The 22,358-nt window shown below is 41.8% G+C and overlaps 1 protein-coding gene across 1 annotated transcript in view; it reads left to right on the top strand.

Moving 5' to 3' along the window:
- Positions 1-22,358, top strand: part of SLC41A2 (solute carrier family 41 member 2) — a 157,812-nt gene that overhangs the window by 41,193 nt on the left and 94,261 nt on the right. The window contains exons 3-4 of the mRNA XM_049783156.1: positions 9,426-9,497; positions 15,195-15,339. Coding sequence (XP_049639113.1) covers positions 9,426-9,497; positions 15,195-15,339 — 217 coding nt within the window. The remainder of the gene's footprint in view (positions 1-9,425; positions 9,498-15,194; positions 15,340-22,358) is intronic.

Genomic DNA, 22,358 nt, shown 5'->3' with positions numbered 1-22,358 from the left:
TTTGGGCTTACTCTTGACTCTGTACTCAGGAATCACCCTGGCTATGCTTGTGGGGCCTATATGGGATGCTAAGGATCAAATCCTGGTAGGCCATGTGCAAGGCAAACACCCTATCCCTATACTGTTGCTTGACCCTGCCCTGGACATTTTTCTGAGGGTTTTCCAATATGAAAAAGATTCTCTTCATCCCTAGCAGTGATGTTATACTTGGCCTCCTCTTATCCCAAAATGCTCTTCTCAACACAGGTCAAGCACATATTGAGAATTTGTGCTGTTCAATGGTGGGTTTATTGATATTTAAACATTTTGTGATTGTAAACATGTATATATACTTAGGAGAAAAAATATACAGCAGGTATTGCTTGCACATGGCTGACCCAGTTCAGTCCCTGGTATCTCATTTTCCCAGGAGCACTGCCAGGATAATACCTAAGTACAAAGCCAGGAGTAAGCCCTGAACATTGCAGATATGGCCCCAAAACAAAATAAAAACAAGTATATAAGTCTGTATACTTATTTAGAAATTGAAGAAAAGGGAGAAAGTAGAAATAAGAGGATTAAAAGCGTTACCACTGCTGAAACAAATTATGTTAAAACCATGTAACTAAAGAGATTCACTTCTGTGAACCATATGCACACTGTTAACCAGAAATTAAGTTTTCAGAAAGTATTACCAATTTTAGTCCTTTAATATATGAAGATTCACTAATTGCTTTAAAGGAGCTACAGCAAATGAATCTCTAAAGAAAGAAAGTGTGTGTGTGTGTGTGTGTGTGTATGTGTGTGTGTGTGTATCTAATGGTAACTTAAGACATCGGACCTGAACAACTCTGGTGGGAACATCTCTTCTGCTTCTTCCCTTTCCTAATCTCCAAGTTGCTCTCCTCCAAATTTCTCTAAGGTTTTTTGGAAATCACATCCATTAAGTAATGTTTTCTTGGCATTTTTTTCTTTCTTTTTTTTTTTCTTTTTGTTTTTGTTTTTTCAGGCCACACCCATTTGACGCTCAGGGGTTACTCCTGGCTAAGCACTCAGAAATTGCCCCTGGCTGGCTTGGGGGGACCATATGGGACACCGGGGATCGAACTGCAGTCCCGATCTTTCCTTGGCTAGCGCTTGCAAGGCAGACACCTTACCTCTAGCGTCACCTTGCCGGCCCCGGCATTTATTTATTTTTCTTAATAAAGAGGAAATGCTGAACATACCCTATGGAATTTTTCTAAGTTCCTTCCATATATATAATCATACTGCCAGGGCAATAATGATATATTAGCCAAAATAAGGACATTTGTTTTGGTTTTTGGTTTTTGGTTTTGATTTTGGTTTTGGTTTTTGGGTCACACCCAACAGCGCTCAAGGGTTACTCCTGGCTCTACGCTCAGAAATCGCCCCCAGAAGGCTTGGGGGACCACAAGGGATGCCGGAATTCGAACCACCCTCCTTTTGCATGCAAGGCAAATGCCTGACCTGCATGCTATCTCCGGCCCCAAAATGAGGACATTTATAAGCTTTCATAATGTTATAGGCCTTGTTCCAAGACTTTTTCTTGTTTTTGTTGTTTTGTTTTTTTGGACCACACCCATTTGACACTCTGGTTATTCCTGGCTATGCTCAGAAATCGCCCCTGGCCAGATTTTAAATTATGTAAGTTGAAGAAACTATTTAGAAAGTATCATCACTGGGGGGGCCTGGAGAGATAGCACAGCGGTGTTTGCCTTGCAAGCAGCTGATCCAGGACCAAAGGTGGTTGGTTCGAATTCTGGTGTCCCATATGGTCCCCCGTGCCTGCCAGGAGCTAAGCTATTTCTGAGCAGACAGCCAGGAGTAACCCCTGAGCACTGCTGGGTGTGACCCAAAAACAAAAAAAAAAAAAAACAACAAAAAAAAGGAAGTATCATCATTGCGGCTGGAGGTAAGGCGTTTGTCTTTCATGCAGAAGGTCAGTGATTCGAATCCCGGCATCTCATATGGTCCTCTGAGCCTGCCAGGAACAATTTCTGAGTATAGCGCCAGGAGTAACCCCTGAGCACTGCCAAGTGTGATCCAAAAACCAAAAAAAAAAAAGAAAGAAAAAAGAAAAAAGAAAGCATCATCATTAAGCAATGTACAAAACTTTATATTATGGAATTGTTTGAATGAAGCTATTTCTTTTTTTTTTTTTGAAGCTATTATTTAAATAGTCATGATTAACCAAATCTTCGAACCTCGTAATAAAGAGATTTATCAATTATTAAATGAGAAGAAAGAAAGTCAAAGAGTTTGGTCAAACCATTATTTTTAGCAGTATCTAGACTTACAAATTCACCCAGAAATGTTCTTCATTTGAAAGTAAGCATTACCTGGGTTCAGTCCCCAGAATCCCATATGGTTACCAAAGTATGCCAGAAATAATTTCCATTTTTTTTTTAAATTTGATTGATCGATTGATGGGGCCAGAGTGGTGGCATAAGTGGTAAGGCATCTACCTTGTATGCGCTAGCCTAGGACAGACCACGGTTCAATCCCCCTGCGTCCCATATGGTCCCCTAAGCAAGGAACAATTTCTGAGCCAGGAGTAACCCCTGAGCATCACTGGGTGTGGCCCCTCCCCCAAAAAACTTGATTGATTGATTGGTTTGGGGCTACTCCCAGCAGCGCTCAAGAGTTACTCCTGATTCTGCCCTTGGCAGGCTGGAGACCCATATGGGATGCCGAGAATCGAACCGGGTCCCTCCTGGGTCGGCCACATGCAAGGCAAATACCCTACCACTGTGATTTCTCTAGCCCCAGAAGTAAGTTATTTATTTATTTATTTATTTATTTTTGTTTGTTTTTTGGGTCACACCTGGCAGCTCAGGTGTTACTCCTGGCTCCAGGCTCAGAAATCGCTCCTGGCAGGCTCGGGGGACCATATGGGATGCTGGGATTTGAACCAATGACCTTCTGCATGAAAGCAAACGCCTTACCTCCATGCTATCTCTCTGGCCCCAGAAGTAATTTCTGAATAAAGAGCTAGAATATCCAGTGTCCATAGCCTAGCCTAGCATCTATAAGTGCTAAGATATTATTTATAACAAATATAATAATAGGGCCAGAGTAATAGTACAGTGAGTCGGGCACTTGCCTTACACATGGCTGACCAATGCAATCCCTGTTGGGTTATATCTTATTTTACCTAAAACAAAGTTTATCCCTAGTTTCTTTGTATCTGTTTACAACTTGGTTTCACCCAAAACTAAGATTGTCTTACTTGTAAACCTGGGTTTAATGCCTCACCCAGGGGTGGGGTGATCTCTGTACTCAATAAAAATGGCAGTTTTGGCAGGCAGAGACCTCCATACTAGCTAGATAGAAGGTTGCCACACTACACGTGTTTCACCCTCAGCCTGGTTTGGATTATTTCATGCACACCCTGATTCAGACACATTCCCATGGGTTTGGAGATATAGTGTGTGGGGTGATTTTACAACTCATGCCCAAACAGGGACCTTGGATCCAGGGACCCCAGAAGAACACAACAACAGTGAGTGACTTAACTCTGGTGGGTTATCACCACGACTGCCCCCTCAAGCTGGACTGAATGTGCTGTGCCTTTCACTGAACATCAATTAACATAGTTCCTCTTCTGAATGGCTTCATGTTGCTCTGGTCTATCTACCTGTATTTCTTCTTTTTCTTTTTCTTTTTCTTATTATAATAATAATTTTTGTTTTGACCAAAGTTGATTACAAATCTTTCACAGTAACATTTTAGGCACATATTGACATTGAATCAGGGGAATTCACACCACCAAAGCTGTCCTCCCTCCATCTGTGTTCCCAGCATGCATTTCTTAATCTGTACTGTACATGCCAGGATCCCTAGAGACTCTCTTGCACACATGCCACAGGTGGGAAGAGTGCCTTCCCAGTGGTGATGAGTTCTTGATCTAACGGCCTTCCCAGAACTGATCATCTTTGAGAACTGGCACGAAACTAGAGTTAGACCTGCATTTCCTAAGAATGATAAGGCAGCTACCATCTCTGCAGAGTCAGTCTGAAAATGGCTCAACCAAAGTTACCTCCGTGCTCCTAGCACTGAGTTAGCTAGACAAGCTAGTGCTTACCATCCAAGTACTGGGCACTGTTAAATGGTTCAATGTCCGGAATGGTTATGGATTTAACAACAGAAATGTCACCAAAGAAAATGTCTTTGTTTACTGGACATTTATTAAGAGAAACAGTCCCAGGAAGTTTCTGTGTAGTGTTGGCAATGGGAGTTTGATGTTGTTGAAAGAGAGAGAGGACCAAAAGCTGCTAATATATTCGGACCTGGAAGAATGCCAGTGAAAGGTAGTAGATATGCTCCCAATCTACATAGGTTCTGTCAATTCATCCCCCAGTCTCACTGAGTTGGCCTATCACCTATAGTGGCAGAGGCCCCCTCAGATGATACAGAAGTAGGCAGTAAAGGGGAAAGAGTTGAAGACTCTGGGCAGCATCCCAGATGCCACCGTCTACCATCTTTCATCTAGCAGAGGCTCCTTTTGCGAGGACCTTGTATCCCTAACCTGCAACAGCTTATCAAAGAGACCCCAGCAGCCTAACACAGAAGGTGATGATGGAGAAGATAGAAGATCCAAGACTAGCTGAAGACCAACAAAGGAGAAGATGCTTTCAGAACTTTCTGCACTGGGCTACCTCCAAAAATTTAACTTTCTCCTAGGCTAATCTCTTGACCCTATTTTCACTAGTAATTATATTGCTGGTTAAATTGTATTTTATCTGTATGGATCTTATTGTTATAAGCCCCATTGAAAACAAAATTTTGTAACTATCTAAATTTGTATCTAACTGCTTTAATATTAGCTTGCACAATTCTGTGGAAATGCATAATGTTGTGAGTTTTATTTTTTATTATTATTATTTATTATTATCATTATTATTTTGGTTTTTGGGACACACCCGGTGATGCTCAGGGGTTACTCTTGGCTATGTGCTCAGAAATCGCTCCTGGCCTGGGGGACCATATGGGACACCAGGGGATTGAACTGTGGTCTGTCCTAGGTTAGCACATGCAAGCAGATGCCTACTGCTTATGCAACCGCTCTGGCCCCTTGTTAGTTTTAAAAATTCTCAGCTCTCCTAGTGAATGTTTCCCAATTGATAGGATATTTTATTGTGTACTTTATGTAGCAATTTATTCTCAAATTGTGTCTGAAAAATGTTCTAATCTCTTTGTCCACCAAAGTAGATTGAAAAGGAACTTGAATACTATAGATTCTTATTAATAGTGCTTATTATAAGAATGTTTTAGCGGGCCCAGAGAGATAGCACAGCGGTGTTTGCCTTGCAAGCAGCCGATCCAGGACCTAAAGTGGTTGGTTCAAATCCTGGTGTCCCATATGGTCCCCTGTGCCTGCCAGGAGCTATTTCTGAGCAGACAGCCAGGAGTAACCCCTGAGCACCGCCGGGTGTGGCCCAAAAACCAAAAAAAAAAAAAAAAAAAAAAAGAATGTTTTAGCAAACTTATTTTCAAACTACATATATATATATATATATATATATATATATATATATATATCTGCAGAAATGTCCTTGTGATTTTATTTAACGAAGTTTATGAAGAGGAACTTGGATGCTCTAGATTTGTATTACAGTGCTCAGTGTCAGAATGTTTAAGAATTTTCTAGTTCAGTGTACCTCCAGAATGGTTCTAATGTCTATGTTCAGAGACGTCTGTGAAAAGTGTTGTGAGATGTATAATGATATGAAATAACTGATTGTTTTGAGAATGATGTATATAGTTTACACTTTGATGCTCCCACATATAGTTAAGATTACAATTAAATAACTTGCTAGCTTTTTCAGGGAAACCAAAATCTGGGCAGCTCCAAGGAAATATTTCTAAAAGCTACATTATTAAGTATTACCCAGCATTACTTAGACTCAAATAATAAATTCAATATGCCAACTCATTTTGAAATCAGCCAAGCTGTAAGAATTCTGCTTAGAAAAATAAAGACTGCTACAGATAATTCAATTTCATCACAGGCTACCATTAGAACTAAGTAACGTGAATTTAATATTTATCTTCTTTATTTTGGTTTTTGGTTTTTGGGTCACACATCTAGTGACACTCAGGGGTTACTCCTGGCTATGTGCTCAGAAATCACTCCTGGCTTGGGGAACCATATGGGACGATGGGAAATCGAACTATGGTCCATCCTAGGTTAGTGCATGCAAAGCAAACGCCCTACCGCTTGTGCCACTACTATGGCCCATTAATATTTATCTTTTAATTTTAATTTTTTGTTTATTGTGACAATTATATTTTATATGAATTAATTTCTATAGACATATGATTGTATTTGTCTGTTCACATATTATTAGTGACTCAGATTTTTTAGTCACAATCTAAAGGAATTATTCTATTTTTTTTAATTATTTTTTTTGTTTTTGTTTCTGGGTCGCACCAGGGATTGCTCCTGGCTCTGTGTTCAGGAATTGCTTCTGGCAGGTTTAGGGGACCATAAGGGATGCTGGGGATTGAACCTAGGTTTACTGTGTGCAAGGCAAACATCCTACCTGTTGTGCATAGCTCCAGTCCCGGAATTATTTGGTTCTTTTAGCAATTAGAACATCATAAACTAAATGATTCTCATGTTATAATTATCTGAGCTTGGTGCCACCAGTTACTCTATTTCCAGCTACTAATATTTCTTGGGACTGTTTGGTATAAGACTAGCCCTAGGAACTAAGTGAAATATCCAGCTTGCAAGAACTAAAAACACAAATTCTGTCAATAATTTAGAAATCTAGGCTAAGAAAAGAAATTTACAGATTTCTTTGTAAAATAGCATGAGTGATGATTCTGAAATGCTGAGAAATCTCAACACATGCATTTGTTGACTACTTTGGGTGAGTCTACAGACTACTAGAACTACTGTTTTCCAGATTGGTGGAGGAAACCAATGTGTGCAGCACTTATCAATGTTCTGAGGCCATTAAGCTAAGGTCTTGTTTGTACATGATTAAATTTCCCATTAGAAATAGTCACATATGGGGCCGGGCGGTGGCGCTGGAGGTAAGGTGCCTGCCTTGCCTGCGCTAGCCTAGGACGGACCGCGGTTCGATCCCCCGGCGTCCCATATGGTCCCCCAAGAAGCCAGGAGCAACTTCTGAGCACATAGCCAGGAGTAACCCCTGAGCGTCACAGGGTGTGGCCCAAAAGCCAAAAAAAAAAAAAAAGAAATAGTCACATAGGGCTGGAATGATATCACAGCAGTAGAGTATTTTGCCTTACATGCTGACAACCCAGATGGACACAGGTTTGATCCCTGGCATCCAATATGATCCCCAGAGTCTGCCAGGGTGATTTCTGATTACAGAGCCAGGAATAACCCCTGAGTGCCACTGGGTATGGCCCAGAAACAAACAAAACAAACAAACAAAGAAACAGTCACATGGAGGAATCATTAGAATCCAAGTCCATATCACATCTTTTCCTCCCTTCTCTCACCTCTTTGTTATGGTGGTGGTACAATAGGGAATTCACAGTTGTTTTCACACTTGATTGTGGTGGCCAGGGGTGGTACATACTTGGTTGTGGTGTCCTGGGGGTTGCAATTTAGTTGCAATGTCCTGGGCTCACTTTTGTTGAGTTTGTTTGGGACATACTTGTGGCCTCAGTCATATAGAGCAAGTGCTCTATTACTGAATCCCTCCCTGAGCTCCATTGTATTTTTAGTAATAATATTTGCTTTCTAAGTTATTGAGTTATAAAAACTTCTCTTTGGATACACAGTTTTGGGCTCCTATATGGTTGAAAAGAATTAGTGGGCCAGAGAGATAGCATGGAGATAGTGTGTTTGACGGTGGTTCGAATCCTGGCATCTCTTATGGTCCCCTGAGCCTGCCAGGAGCGATTTCTGAACACAGAGCCAGGAGTAACCCCTGAGCGCTGCCAGGTGTGACCCAAAAACCAAATAAAATTAAGAAAAAAGAATTGGCTATATGTATAGTAATGTTTTGGAGTTATTTTTCTGTTTAGATATATACAAATCCTTTTTTGTTTGTTTGTTTGTTTGGGCCATACCCTGTGATGCTCTGATGCTCAGGGGTTACTCCTGGCTATGTGCTCAGAAATCACTCCTGGCTTGGAGGACCATATGGGATGCTGGGGGATTGAACCATGGTATGCCTTGGCTAGCACGTGCAAGGCGCCTTACCACTCCACACCACCGCTCTGGACCCTAGATATATATACAAATCTTAAGTGAGATACATGGCCAAAATTCATATGGGAACATACATTTTTTTTGTTTTTGTTTTTTGGTCACACCCGGCAGTGCTCAGGGGTTTCTCTTGGCTCTACACTCAGAAATCGCTCCTGGTAGGCTCCGAGGACCATATGGGATGCAGTTCTTCTGCATGCAAGGCAAACACCTTACCTCCATGCTATCTCTCCAGCCCCTAGAACAAATACAGTTTTATTGATAATAATTTTAGTCATGACTCAAATATAAATTATGCACATGTGAATGATTTATTTATGCCTGCAGCTTGGTATTGAATTTAAAGTAATATTAGTTTGTGACCTAGAATTAAATGCTAATAATTCAAATGATGTAGTTATTTATGTCAAGTCTCAGTATGCAAAAGTTGTCATGTCAGAGTGTCACTTGTTGGTGTAAAATGACATCAGTGGTTAAGTGACTAGTACTAACTGAATTAGTAATTAAATTGAATTTTCTTCCCACTAAACATCTCAGGTAAGTCAAATGTAAATTGCTAGGAATAGGGTGATTTTATCATTACATTTAAAGTACAAATTGAGGGTTTGGAGAGATAGCATGGAGGTTAAAGCATTTGCCTTGCATGCTGAAGGACAGTGGTTCAAATCCCGGCATCCCATATGGTCCCCTGTGCCTGCCAGGGACGATTTCTGAGTGTAGAGCCAGGAGTAGCCCCTGAGCACTCCCGGATGTGACCCCCCCCCCAAAAAAAAGTACATTGTGAATTTGTTCATCACATTTACTAAAGAACTACCTTTAGATATGGTTAGAATGATGATCTGAGGTTGCAAAAGGAATGGGTTGAGGAGAACCTTATAATGATGATAGAGATATCTAGCACTCTGGTGATGGGCTTGGGGTAATAGCACCACCAATATAAACAATATTAAACTATTGTAAAATAAAGTTCCCCTTGGTTTTTGGGTATCATATGTTATTTAAAAAGTGTAGAGGTTGCGGGGCAGGAGTGATGTGATAGCAAAGTGGGTAGGGTGTTTGCCTTGCACTCAGCCAAGCCGGAACCTACCTGGTTTTGATCCCTAACATCTCATATGGTTCCCCAAGCCTGCCAGGAGTAACTCCTGAACACCATTGGCTGTGGCCCTCCCCCAAAAAAGAGTAGAGGATGCATATATTATTTCATTACATATGAAAATGTTTACCTTCACAGGTAAATATCGGGAAGATGGATTCACCTATTGAAAAGTGGAATCTCATAATTGGCAACTTGGCTTTAAAGCAGGTAAGTGGCATCCATAATAGCTTATAGATCTTGTGCGTCAGATTGTAGACCTGTTATATACAGGTGCAGCCTTGAGGGTCTCCTGTAGGGGTGGTATAAATTTTAGTGCTATAAAGTCTGTCTTTTGTTTCAGAGGATCTCACACAATAATTCAGTACCATGAAAAAGTGACAGGCTAATTGGATAACTTTGACTTGAAAGTTTTCATTTTTAGAAATAGTTCAACTTCTTCCCTATATATAAAATATAAACAAAATTATAAAATACATTTTTTCACAAGTGTATGGGGTCAGAATCTGAATTAATATCTTCAAATAAATGTTTAGCTCTTCCTCGCTTAAGGGTTGTTTCTTTACTTTGATTTATTGTTGTTCATGAATCCTGTTTTTAGTTCTTTAAAATACATTGTGGTCAGATTTTTGTTCTTGCTGTTTTTTAACATTTAATGTTTTTAACATTAATTTGTTAATGTGGCTAGTGTTGTTATTGCCAGTTTCTCACTCAACAGTGGGTTTTATGCAGACTATTTCTAGTACTTTCTACTTCAGATAAAAATTATCTCTTTTTCCTGCCTTCTTTTTAGCCCAAGATGCAAGACCTGAAATCCCCTACTACCAGTTGAGTGATTAGGAAATGCTTGTAATTTTAATATTAGTTCAACTTCAGCGTAACATTGAGAACATGATTGCAGAAAGTAATTTCACATAATACATTCTTTTTTTTTTTTTGCCACACCCAGCAGTGCTCAGGGGTTACTCCTGGCTCTGCTCTTAGAAATTGATCTTGGGGTGTGGTGTTCTTTTTTATACTTGAAACCCAACTACAAACATGTTTGTAATCATGGTGTTTAAATAAAGATATTATGAAATTAAAAAAAGGAGGGCTGGAGAGATAGCATGAAGGTAAGGTGTTTGTCTTGCATGCAGAAGGTCAGTGGTTCGAATCCTGGCATCCTATATAGTCCCCTGAGCCTGCTGGGAGGGATTTCTGAGCATAGAACCAGGAGTAACCCCTGAGTGCTGCCAGGTATGACCCAAAAACCAAAAAGAAAAAAGAAAAAAATGAAGGAAGGAAGGAAGGAAGGAAGGAAGGAAGGAAGGAAGGAAGGAAGGAAGGAAGGAAGGAAGGAAGGAAGGAAGGAAGGAAGGAATAAAGGAAGGAGGGAGGGAGGGAGGGAGGGAGGGAGGGAGGGTGGGAAAGAGGGAGGAAGGAAGGGAGGGGAAGGAAGGAAGAAGGAAAGAAAGAAAGAAAGAAAAGAAGAAAGACAAAGAAAAGGAAAGAAGAAAATGACAATCAACAGCCTAAAGGGACACCTTAAATATCTGAAAAACAACAGCAAAGTAACCCAAACACAAGCAAAAGAAAAGAAATAATAAAAACGAGAACAGAAATCAGCAATTTAGGGGCCAGCGTGGTGGCGCTAGAGTTAAGGTGTCTCTGCCTTGCCAGTGCTAGCCTAAGACGGACCGCGGTTCGATCCCCCAGCGTCCCATATGGTCCCCCAAGCCAGGAGCAACTTCTGAGCACATAGCCAGGAATAACCCCTGAGCGTCACCGGGTGTGGCCCAAAAACCAAAAACAAAAATAAAAACAAAATAATCAACAATTTAGAAACAAGGAAAATAATACAAAGAATTAATGAGACCAGGAGCTGGTTTTTGGAAAGAATAAGCAAGATAGACAAATCACTAGCAAGACTCACAAGGAAAAAACGGGGAAATAAATAAATCAGGAAAATAAAACAAAAAAGAAATTCCTCCTGGCAGCTCCGGGGACCATATAGATCCAGGTCTGTCCTGGGTTAGCCACATTCAAGGCAACCTCCCTACCACTGTGCTATTGCTCTGGCCCCTCATGTAATATATTCTGAAGACAAAGAAACACAGGCTTAAAATCTTTACAACTACTAAGATTACGGAATTATAAATTTTTTAAAAGGGTTTAACCTCTAATCAATTATATAACCTGCTACATTAATTTAACTTAAATTTTTTTTTAATTGAAACCATTGTGATTCACAAAGTCCTTCATAGTTCGGTTTTAGACATACAATATTACAGGGCCAATCCCATCACCAATGTTAACCTTTCTACCAATGTTCCTAGAATGCATCCCATGTCACCACCCCTGCCAGCATAACAAGCCCTTTATAAGGTGTGTGTGTGTGTGTGTGTGTGTGTGTGTGTGTGTGTTTGTGTGTGTATTTTAACCATATCTGATGGTGCTTACGTCTTACTTTTGCTCAGGGATCACTCCTGGTGGTGCTCAGGGATTATCTATGGTGTCAGGGATTGAAATTGGATCAGCTACATACAAGTGAAGAGCCTTCCCCATTCTCTTTCTTTAGCCCCTTCTTATCCTTTCTAGGCATTATAGTCTTCTTTTAAATTATACTATCTGAATATTAAATGTTCCTATTTAATGTAATGTAATTCCTATTTAATGTAATGTAAATGTAATTAATTTAATGTAATGTAATGTTCCTATTTAATGTAATGTAATTCCTAGGTAGAATCTAGGAATGATAGTTTGTTTTTTAATATTAATGATACAGGATTTTCAGATCCCTAAAAAGAAGGAGTTACTCCTGGCTCCATGCTCAGAAATTGCTCCTGGCAGGCTTGGGGGACCATATGGGATGCCGGGATTTGAACCAATGACCTTCTGCATGCAAGGCAAACACCTTACCTCCATGCTCTCTCTCCAGCCCCCAGAATCTACTATATCTTATCAAAAAGGAATATTCTACTTTTGGTTAGCAGGAAGAAACCTGCCTTACTTTAGAGCTGTCTAGCATTCTTTTCAGCTTGGAATCACAGGAAAGTGATGAAAGTGTCAACTAGTAAATGACAAAAGCAAATTAAAAATTAAAATATAGATATATTTTAAATGCCCTAACTCATAAATGTAATGAGTTTTAGAATAAATAATTTATTCTATAACTCCAATGAATTTTATCTCATCTTTTCATTTTTTATTCCACCATTTTTTTGTTTCTGGGCTATACCTGGCAGTGCTCAGGGCTTACTCCTGGCTCTGTGCTGCTCAGGGATCATTCCTGGTGGTCTTAGGGAGAAAATATGGGATATTTTGACCATGTGCAAGGCAAGCATTCTACCCACTATCCTATAGCTGTAGCCCTATTTCCTTACATTTTTTAAGTGCCACTTTCCCATGTCATCACTGTTCACGATAGGAGCCAGAGGTGGCTGGGAAGTCACAGGTGCAAGCTGCTTAATTTGAAGTCTGTATTTTTGTCTCAAGTCACCAAGGATTTTTGAGAACCAGGGAAGCCCATGAAGGACAGGCAGTAAGTGGTTGGACTTCATTGACCTGTGAACAGCAGAAGGGAGAAGAAAAGCTCCTTTCCAGTTAGTCACATTGCTCCATCTACTAAAGCTCAGGTGGGAATGGTGGTGAGCATGGGGATGAACAGTAAAGTCTCCCTTGCCAGAGATGTTGTGTAAGGATGTGAGAGGGCTCATACTCTGGGGTCTAGAGCTGGGGTGGGTAGCCTTGGGGTGGTGGAGGTGTATGCAGTTCCTCTGACCTATAAGTGGGATCCCAAACAGGTGACCTGTCAAAGAGATCTTCACAGATGTGCAGGCTGGTGGGGAGGCAGGTTTGGCAAAGTTCCCAAGCCAGAAGGAGATGTGTTCTACACTGAATCCTATTTAGGCCTGCGGCTTCTGTTCACCTTATTCAGCCCTGCTGGAACTCAGTTTGGCTTTCCTTTTGTATAGAAGTCAGGCATCCATTCTTTTTCAGGTTTACAGAATGGGATTTTCCTACCTCAACTGTGCTTCTGTTATTTGGTAGATAGGATCACACACATACACTCACATGCACACATTTACATATTCATAAACATGTATGTATACATGTGCCATGATATCTATAGCAGGCTCAAAACTTGAACTCACAGTGGTGAAATGTATATTTAAGTATGATGTAAACAACATTTTACTTAGTAATTAATTTTACTACTTTTATGTCACATTGCTTACTAAGTAGTATGCAGTTGTTCAACTATTTGAACTGTTTGTACAGCCAGAGGTGCTTACAACTGGGTTCTCAGCTCAAAATCAGTGGCTGACTTCAGCAGAATCCATAATAAAAGATCATGGATTGGAAGTTAGGAACTCTGGTCTCAGAAGGACTGGCTCTTCCATTAATTTAAATGTTGTAGGATTAGACCATTTGGGCTTTTTTTTTCCCCACCCAGATCCCCAGATCTCATACATGGATTAGTTTCATAGAGTCTGTGAACTCTCAGAAATTCTGCACAAAAAATTCTCTGCATTTGTATCTGTAAAGAAGCTTTAAAGTGTTTTCCAGATTGTCAAAGGAGTTCATGATATAGAGTTAAGATCATATTTGTGGGGCCAGAGTGATAGTAGATATGGTAGGCACTTGCCTTTGCATGAGGCTAACGCAGATTCAAACCCAGACACCTCAGATGGTCCCTCAAGTCCAGTCAGAGTGATTCCTGAGAGCAGAGCCAGGACTAAACCCTGACCATCACATGGAATGTGTAAAAAAAAAGGTTGGGGGGGGGGAGAAAAGAAAAAAAGAATCATCATCTCTACTAAACTAGATTATTCCTGTAGGGTTTATTTTAGTTATAACACTTTATGAACAGAATTTTCTGTTATTCTTTTTAGCTGCCACTTTTTAGCCCTGAATGTTGCATTATGCCAGGATTGTTTAATTGTAGAAAGCATTATATATACTTTATTTAAATATCAAAATAACTGTGATTTAAATATTAATTCATCGTGATTGTAATTTTTTGTTTTGTTTTTGTTTTTTTGGGACCACACCCAGCAGCACTCAGGGGTTACTCCTGGCTCTGTGTTCAGAAATCACTACTGGCAGATTTAGAATCCAGGTCAGCCATGTGCAAAGCAAATACCCTATCCACTGTGTTATCACTCCAGCCCCTTGTTTATATTTTTTTGTGAAATTGGTGTTCATTGTGTCTAACTCTTCCCTCACTGGGGGCACCATGACTATAAGGAATAAATCTGTTTGGACCACACATGTAGCCTTAAACCAAGCATAGTATCCTGTACATAGTAGATTCTAAAGACCTACTTGCTGAATAAATGCATGTGAATATCTTACCACAGGATTATGGGTATATCTAGGAGTCAGACTCATATCTTCATATCTTACAAATATCCTGACTCTTGGGGCCGGAATGGTAGCACAATGGTAGGGCATTTGCCTTGTACGTGGCCAACCCAGAATGGACCTGACCTGGGTTCAATCCCTGGCATCCCATATGGTCCCCCGAGCCTGCCAGAAGTGATTTCTGAGCACAGAGTCAGGAGTAATCCCTGAATGCCACTGATGTGGCCAAAAACAAACAAACAAAAACGCTATCTGCAGAGCCAAATTTCCATTGAATGTCCTAGGTATTTTTCAGCCTTAAAGTTGGTGTTTTTCTCAATGTATTATACCATCTCTTAGGGTGCTTGTTAAAAACTACTTCATACCTATTGTCACCAGATTAGTGCAATTTGAGGACCCACTTCCTTAAAGTATCATAAATTGAGAGAAAGTAAAGGAAGTTAAAGGTCTTGTTGTTCAGTGCAATGGTCCATACTGTCTTCTGCCATCTCTGCACATTCACATAATTAAATGTTTTCAAAATGAGTAATTTAGTGGATTTTATAAAAAATTTATTTTTAGGTTCAAGCAACAGTAGTTGGTTTTCTGGCAGCTGTGGCAGCAATTATCTTAGGCTGGATTCCAGAGGGAAAATACTACCTTGATCATTCAATACTTTTGTGCTCTAGCAGTGTGGCGACTGCGTTCATCGCCTCTCTTCTGCAGGGTAAGTATTGTTAGAAATGTCTTTTACCTTCAAGTTCTTTGCTTATATGTTACCTTTTCACTATTTAAAAGAAACATATAGTACCTTTAATTTAAAAAAAAACTTTATTTACACACTGGTTTATAAAGTTGTTCATAACAGTTAATTTCTGGCATTCAGTGTTTCAATACCAACCTCACCACCAGTGTGACCTTCCTTCTATCATGCTCCCTAATTTTTCCATTCACCTCCTCCCTCTCTTAGCAGGCACAAAATAATTTATTTTATATTACTTGTTACAAAAAAATAGTTAATGGAATGATCGAAAAATACCTCAATAAAAAATGTGTGAAAATTGTTATATCTCCCACTGGGATTCACTTAAGTCATTGAGAGTTTATTAAACTGTTAGTTGCTATTGAGCCTTCTGTATTATTGTTTCTGTTTATTGAACTGTTTATGTTGACTTTGATGCTACTTTCCCATCTAATATGGTGTGCTCCTACTGTGCTGTCAATATTGTGGAATTCATAGGTATTCAGCTGCATGCTCCAGGAATTCCAGGGTCTGTAGAATGAGGCTGATAAGATTCATTTCTTTCTCGCTTTTTTTTTTTTTTTTGGCCACACCTGTTTGATGCTCAAGGGTTACTCCTGGCTAAGTGCTCAGAAATTGCCCCTGGCTTGGGGGACCATATGGGACGCCCCAGGATTGAACCGCGGTCCTTCCTCGGCTAGCGCTTACAAGGCAGACACCTTATCTCTAGCGCCACCTCACCGGTCCTGATAAGATTTATTTCAACAGCTTAGCTTGGGGCTTCCATCTCTTCGAAGACTAGCCAGTAAAGCTGTAAAACTGGGCCTTTGTTACATGAAGGGTGAAGGGGGATGATGTGGGTTGTGGCTGTGACTGCTGGGACTTCGGGCTGTGCAAGGGGTTGGAAAAGGCTGCTTGCCCAATTCCAAGAAGACTCCAGAGTTTTCCAGCTTCAAAATTAGTGTACCTGAAAGTTTTGTTGGCTTCGTATCTTTGCTGTGATGAGCTGTGAAGCAGTGAAGTTGGACTGTTGGCATGGCAGCAGCTGTGGGGTTTGGGTGCAGCTACCTGGGCTTTGGCAGGGAGGGACTCCACTTGCCACCCTCCTGAGGGCACAACACAGTTTTCGGCCTGAAAACTGATGCATCCTTGATATTTAGTGGCTTGGCTTGGAGATTAGTGGAGAAGCTGAGAAGTGGGGCTATTGTTTACATGGCAGCCTTTGTGGGATGTGTGTGTGGCTCACCTATGAGTTTTTAAAATAATTTATTGAGGATAAGGATGTAGATTAGCAGCAGAACACATAGAGTGATGCATGAGATCTGGGTTTGATCTCCTAAACCCCTCTACCAAAAGTCAGTGAGGGAAATATATAGTTTGTTTTGTTTCTGGGCCACACCCAGTGACGCTCAGGGGTTACTCCTGGCTCTGAGCTCAGAAATCACTCCTGGTTCTGGAGACCATATGGAATGCTGGGGATTGAATCTATGTCTGTCCTGGGTCAGCTGCATGCAAGGCAAGCACACTACCACTGTGCTATCGCTCTGATCCCTATTTCAGATATATTGATGTTTATTATAGGTAAGGCTTTCTGAGTTTTGTTTTCTTTACTTTATATTAATTTTTTTTAATTTTTATTTTTAATTATGAGAACAAAGATGCAAAGAAAGAGGACAAGGTAAAGTTACAGTGGAAGGACAATCACCCATAACATAATTCTCAGAAGAAGTCCCCTTGCTGATATCTTAACTTTGAACTGTCAGCCAAAGAACATTAAGATAAATAAAACAAAATCCATGTACAATTACTTTCTCCTTCAAGTCCCCAGATTGTAACATTATAATATTTCTTAACATCACACAAGGCAATCTAAAGCCATAAAACTTATGTAACTCCTTAAACATTAGAAGCATAATATATTTTACATTTCCATGTACATGCATATTATCTTAAGTTAACCTCAAATTTTAGGTGTTTTTTTTTAAGGATTAGAGTCAAAGGAGCACAGTAAAAACGGTGTTAGAGTGGCAATTGTTGTTTGCATAGGCCCACCAAAATATGAGGGGCATGAAAAGGAATAACCTTGGCCTAAATACAAAGAGACCCTACCCCTGAAGTTTCCTGGCATAAAACCAACTCTAGGCTCCAGGCAAGCTAGATCATCCAGTCCAAGACATTCACTGTAGTGCCAACACACTTTTATTTTTCACACAGTCTCTGTTGTTGGTATCATGTTTCTGTATTAAAGATCCTGCAATCTGCATATCCTACATTGAAGTCAGGATGTGGAGCGTCCTCTCATTTTACCTCACCATTAAAGGGCAATGCAGGGAGCCCTGTCCTGTAAGCAGGTCATTGTTTTTGTTAAGTCTTCTCAGTGTTAAAGGAAGTCTCTTTTGAGCAGGTCGATGTCTGAGCAGTGGTAGGGTCTTCCGTGGTAGAGGATTGCTTCCAGGTGATGTCATAGACAAACCTGGATGTTTCATGGATGGCTTCCCTCGTTCAGGGGTGAATGGAAAATGCCCTTTCTTCTGAGGCCTGTTCCAGGTCGTTATGTCAATGTTCAGGGTGTAAGGTCCCTTTGCACTACAAGATTTGTGTATTCCAATCTCTATTAGATAGGATCTTATTTGTATGTATAGTATTTTCCCATTTTAATGTGCCTATGCAAAAAAAGAGCAATGCCACACAGCTTTATTGGTGCATATGGAGGCCGTAAGAACAAGTCCAACAATCCCCATGACATGGTTCAATTACAAGCATTAATATGGGGACTCTTTCACCAAATTCCTTGTTGAACAGCTCATAAAGAGAAGATAAAAAGTGGTTAGAATAGTCACTGTATAAGAGATTATTTAGCTGTCAGAGAAAAAACACAAAATATTCTAAAGAAATACGTGTCCTTTTATGTCTTTTGAAACAGTTTGGGGTTGTTACACACAATGCACGGCTTTGGTCTGTGATTAGGATTGTGCAGTACTGAAGTTAAAAAGATTAATGTGGGTTAGTGATGTTTGAGGGGGGTGAGAGAGTTAAGGAGTAAAAATGAGTTTTGTGGGGGTGTGGGAAAGGGCAGAATACAAAATGGACATTCTGGACATGCAAAACATAACATAAAGATAAGTAATACACTTAATACATGAGTGCGCCTGGGGACACTAGCCACCCCGTGGTTTTCCATATGCAGAGTGGTCAGAAATTGCCAGTGACAAACTTAGCGCAACCGAGCAAATCTCAGGACACCCCAATTTAGGACCAACCATTTCTGGCCGCCTGGGCTGCCACCCCAGGAGGCCTGGAGGCTGGGGGCAGAAGAGGGGAAGGCTGGGGGTCTATCAAGGCTCCCAGCGCACCCAAGTTAGGGAGAAGGCCTTTCACATGGGGTCTTCCCGAACCCCATGCCAGCTAGAGCTAGCCTCCAGCTCAAGGGAGGATAGAAAGAGAGCCGGAAGCCAGGATCTGCCCGCCCTACACCCTGTGCCCTTCCCACCCTAGAGCTGTGGGAAGGGCAGTAAAAGCTTGGGACCCCACCCACCTTGTCTGGCCGCCTGGGCTGCCACCCCAGAAGGCCTGGAGGTTGGGGGCAGAAGAGTGGAAGGCTGGGGCCCATCAAGGCTCCCAGCACACCCAAGTAAGGGAGAAGGCCTTTCACATGGGGTCTTCCCAAACCCCATACCAGCTAGAGCTGGCCTCCAGCTCAAGGAGAGATAGAAAGAGAGCCGGAAGCCAGGATCTGCCCGCCCTACACCCTGTGCCCTTTGCACCCTAGAGCTGTGGGAAGGGCAGTGAAAGCTTGGGACCCCATCCAGGAGGGACCCCCGACACCTACCTTGTCTGGCCGTCTAGGCTGCCACCCCCAGAAGGCCTGGAGGTTGGGGGCAGAAGAGAGGAAGGCTGGGGGCCTATCAAGCCTCCCAGCTCACCCAAGTTAGGGAGAAGGCCTTTCACATGGGGTCTCCCCTAACCGCATGCCAGCTAGAGCTAGCCTCCAGCTCAAGGAGAGATAGAAAGAGAACCAGAAGCCAGGATCTGCCCGCCTTACACCCTGTGCCCTTCCCATCCTAGATATGTGGGAAGGGCGGGGAAAGCTTGGGACCCCCCTGACACCCACCTTGTCTGGCCTCCTGGGCTGCCACCCCAGAAGGCCTGGAGGCCGGGGGCAGAAGAGGGGAAGGCTGGGGGCCTATCAAGGCTCCAGCGCACCCAAGTTAGGGAGAAGGCCTTTCACATGGGGTCTCCCCAAACACCATGCCAGCTAGAGCTAGCATCCAGCTCAACAGAGGATAGAAAGAGAGCCGGAAGCCAGGACCTGCCCGCTCTACACCCTGTGCCCTTCCCACCCTAGAGCTGTGGGAAGGGCAGTGAAAGCTTGGGACCCCATCTAGGAGGGACCCCCCCCCCCCCGACACCTACCTTCTCTGGCCGCCTGGGCTGCCACCCCAGAAGCCTGGAGGCCGGGGGCAGAAGAGGGGAAGGCTGGGGGCCTATCAAGGCTCCCAGCACACCCAAGTTAGGGAGAAGGCCTTTCACATGGGGTCTCCCCAAACCCCATGCCAGCTAGAGCTAGCCTCCAGCTCAAGGAGAGATAGAAAAAGAGCCGGAAGCCAGGATCTGCCCGCCCTACACCCTGTGCCCTTCTCACCCTAGAGCTGTGGGAAGGGCGGGGAAAACTTGGGACCCCCTGACACCCACCTTGTCTGGCCGCCTGGGCTGCCAACCCAGAAGGCCTGGAGGCCGGGGGCAGAAGAGGGGAAGGCTGGGGGCCTATCAAGGCTCCCAGCTCACCCAAGTTAGGGAGAAGGCCTTTCACATGGGGTCTCCCCAAACCCCATGCCAGCTAGAGCTACCCTCCTGCTCAAGAGAGGATAGAAAGAGAGCTGGAAGCCCGGATCTACCCGCCCTACACCGTGTGCCCTTCCCACTCTAGAACGGTGGGAAGGGCTCGGCAAGCTTGGGACCCCATCCAGGAGGGACGCCCCGACACCCACCTTGTCTGGATGCCTGGGCTGCCACCCCAGGAGGCCTGGAGGCCGGGGGCAGAAGAGGGGAAGGCTGGGGGCCTATCAAGGCTCCCAGCGCACCCAAGTTAGGGAGAAGGCCTTTCACATGGAGTCTCCCCAAACACCATGCCAGCTAGAGCTAGCCTCCAGCTCAAGAGAGAGTCTTTATTTTTTTAAGTGATAAGTTTTCAATTGCTTTTACTCTCCAGTATTTGCTACATACAGTCTTGCCTAAAATTATACACTTTAGAATTAGTGAGAAATGGATTTTTCTCAAGTTTTTAGAAATCATTTAGAGCTTCATAAGAAATTATTTTTCCTCCTTTATTATATCTTAAGAGTTCAAGTCTGAGAAACCTATGACAAGAGTTTTAAAAAGTGCATGAGTCAAAGTACAGTTTATATATGAATAAACATATGTTCCATAACCCCAAAAATATCTAACACAAATACTATTTCTTCCCTACATACAGCCTTTTGAGAACAGTGGTTCTCACCTGAGAGGCACTGGTGACAATGTAACTGTGATGAAGAGGTGCTACTAGTAGCCAATGGACAGAATCAGGGATCTGTTAAACATCCTATAATCTACACAGGATGAATCCCACAACAAAGCATCCAGTCTGAATGTCAACAGTGCCAGTTTAAGATCCCATGTTTCAGAGTTAACTCAATTTTTACTTCACAAGCTGTGAGTTGTGTTTTCTGAGCCTTGTTTTCCAACTACAGTTCCCAAATAATGCGAGACAAAAGTTTAAAAGCTCAATTATTTCTCCTAAGTTATTTGAGAAACTTTCTAGAAACCATGAAGAGACTTTACTTGCTTGTGATTTTAGTATTCCAGGAATTGTAAGTTTTATAAGTAGTCATTCTGTTAAAATATTAATTTTCAGATTTCAAAAATTCTTCTCCCTCCACACTGTTTCTGTAGCAAACCAGATACAACTATTTTTTAATACTCAGAAATCTAAAATACATTTAGAATTTTTCAGTTGGGTTTTTTTCTTTATATCTCTTAATATGAACTTCCTGCTATCAAACTGGCTGATTATATAATTGTAACCATAAAGACTTGGCTCTTTTTTTTTTTTTTTTTGGGGGCCACACCCAGCGGTGCTCAGGGGTTACTCCTGGCTGACTGCTCAGAAATAGCTCCTGGCAGGCACGGGGGACCATATGGGACACTGGGATTTGAACCAACCACTTTTGGTGCTGGATCGGCTGCTTGCAAGGCAAACACCACTGTGCTATCTCTCCGGGCCCGGCTCTTTTTATTTTATAATTTTCCTCTTCCTAATATCAATTATAAAGTTAAAAATGAAGGATTCTGGGGCTGGAGAGATAGCATGGGCATGGAGGTAGGGCATTTGCTTTACATGTTAAAGTACGGTGGATTGGATCCCAGCATCCCATATGATCCCCCGAGCCTGCCAGGAGCAATTTCTGAGCATAGAGCTGAGTATCCCCTGAGCACTGCCAGATGTGACTCCCCCCAAAAAAATGGAGGATTCTTTGAAAAAATATTTTTATTTAATTAGAGAACCATGATTTACAAAGTTATTGATAGTTGAATTTTAGGCATATAGTATTCAAACACCAATCCCACTAGTGTCAATTCCCTTCGCTTGTACCCCACACCTATGTGTGATAGGCACATTGCAAAGTTCTATGCTTTTAGCTTCAATTTTATATTTTCAGTGTTGTTGAGTCTATAGTTTGGATTTATAGCTAGATCACTCTTCTACATCACTGATTTAACCAAAGCCCCAACCTTTATTCCCCAGTTACTTCCCTTTATCATCTTTTCCTACTTTGATTTATTTTCTTCTTCTCCCTAAGCTCTGGAGTTAAGTGTGACCTAGGCATCCCCTTTACTACATTACATTTCCTCATCCAGTTATTCTACATACTACAGAAATGTAAAATTATCCTCTTTCTTTCTTCTTCTGGCTTACTTCATTCAACATGATATCTTTCAGTTCTAACTAGGTTGCACCAAATTTT

Source organism: Suncus etruscus, chromosome 11, assembly GCF_024139225.1.
Source record: "Suncus etruscus isolate mSunEtr1 chromosome 11, mSunEtr1.pri.cur, whole genome shotgun sequence".
NCBI lineage: Eukaryota > Metazoa > Chordata > Mammalia > Eulipotyphla > Soricidae > Suncus > Suncus etruscus.
The sequence above is the reverse complement of the archived record's forward strand: the minus strand, read 5'-3'. Positions and strand labels throughout refer to the sequence as shown.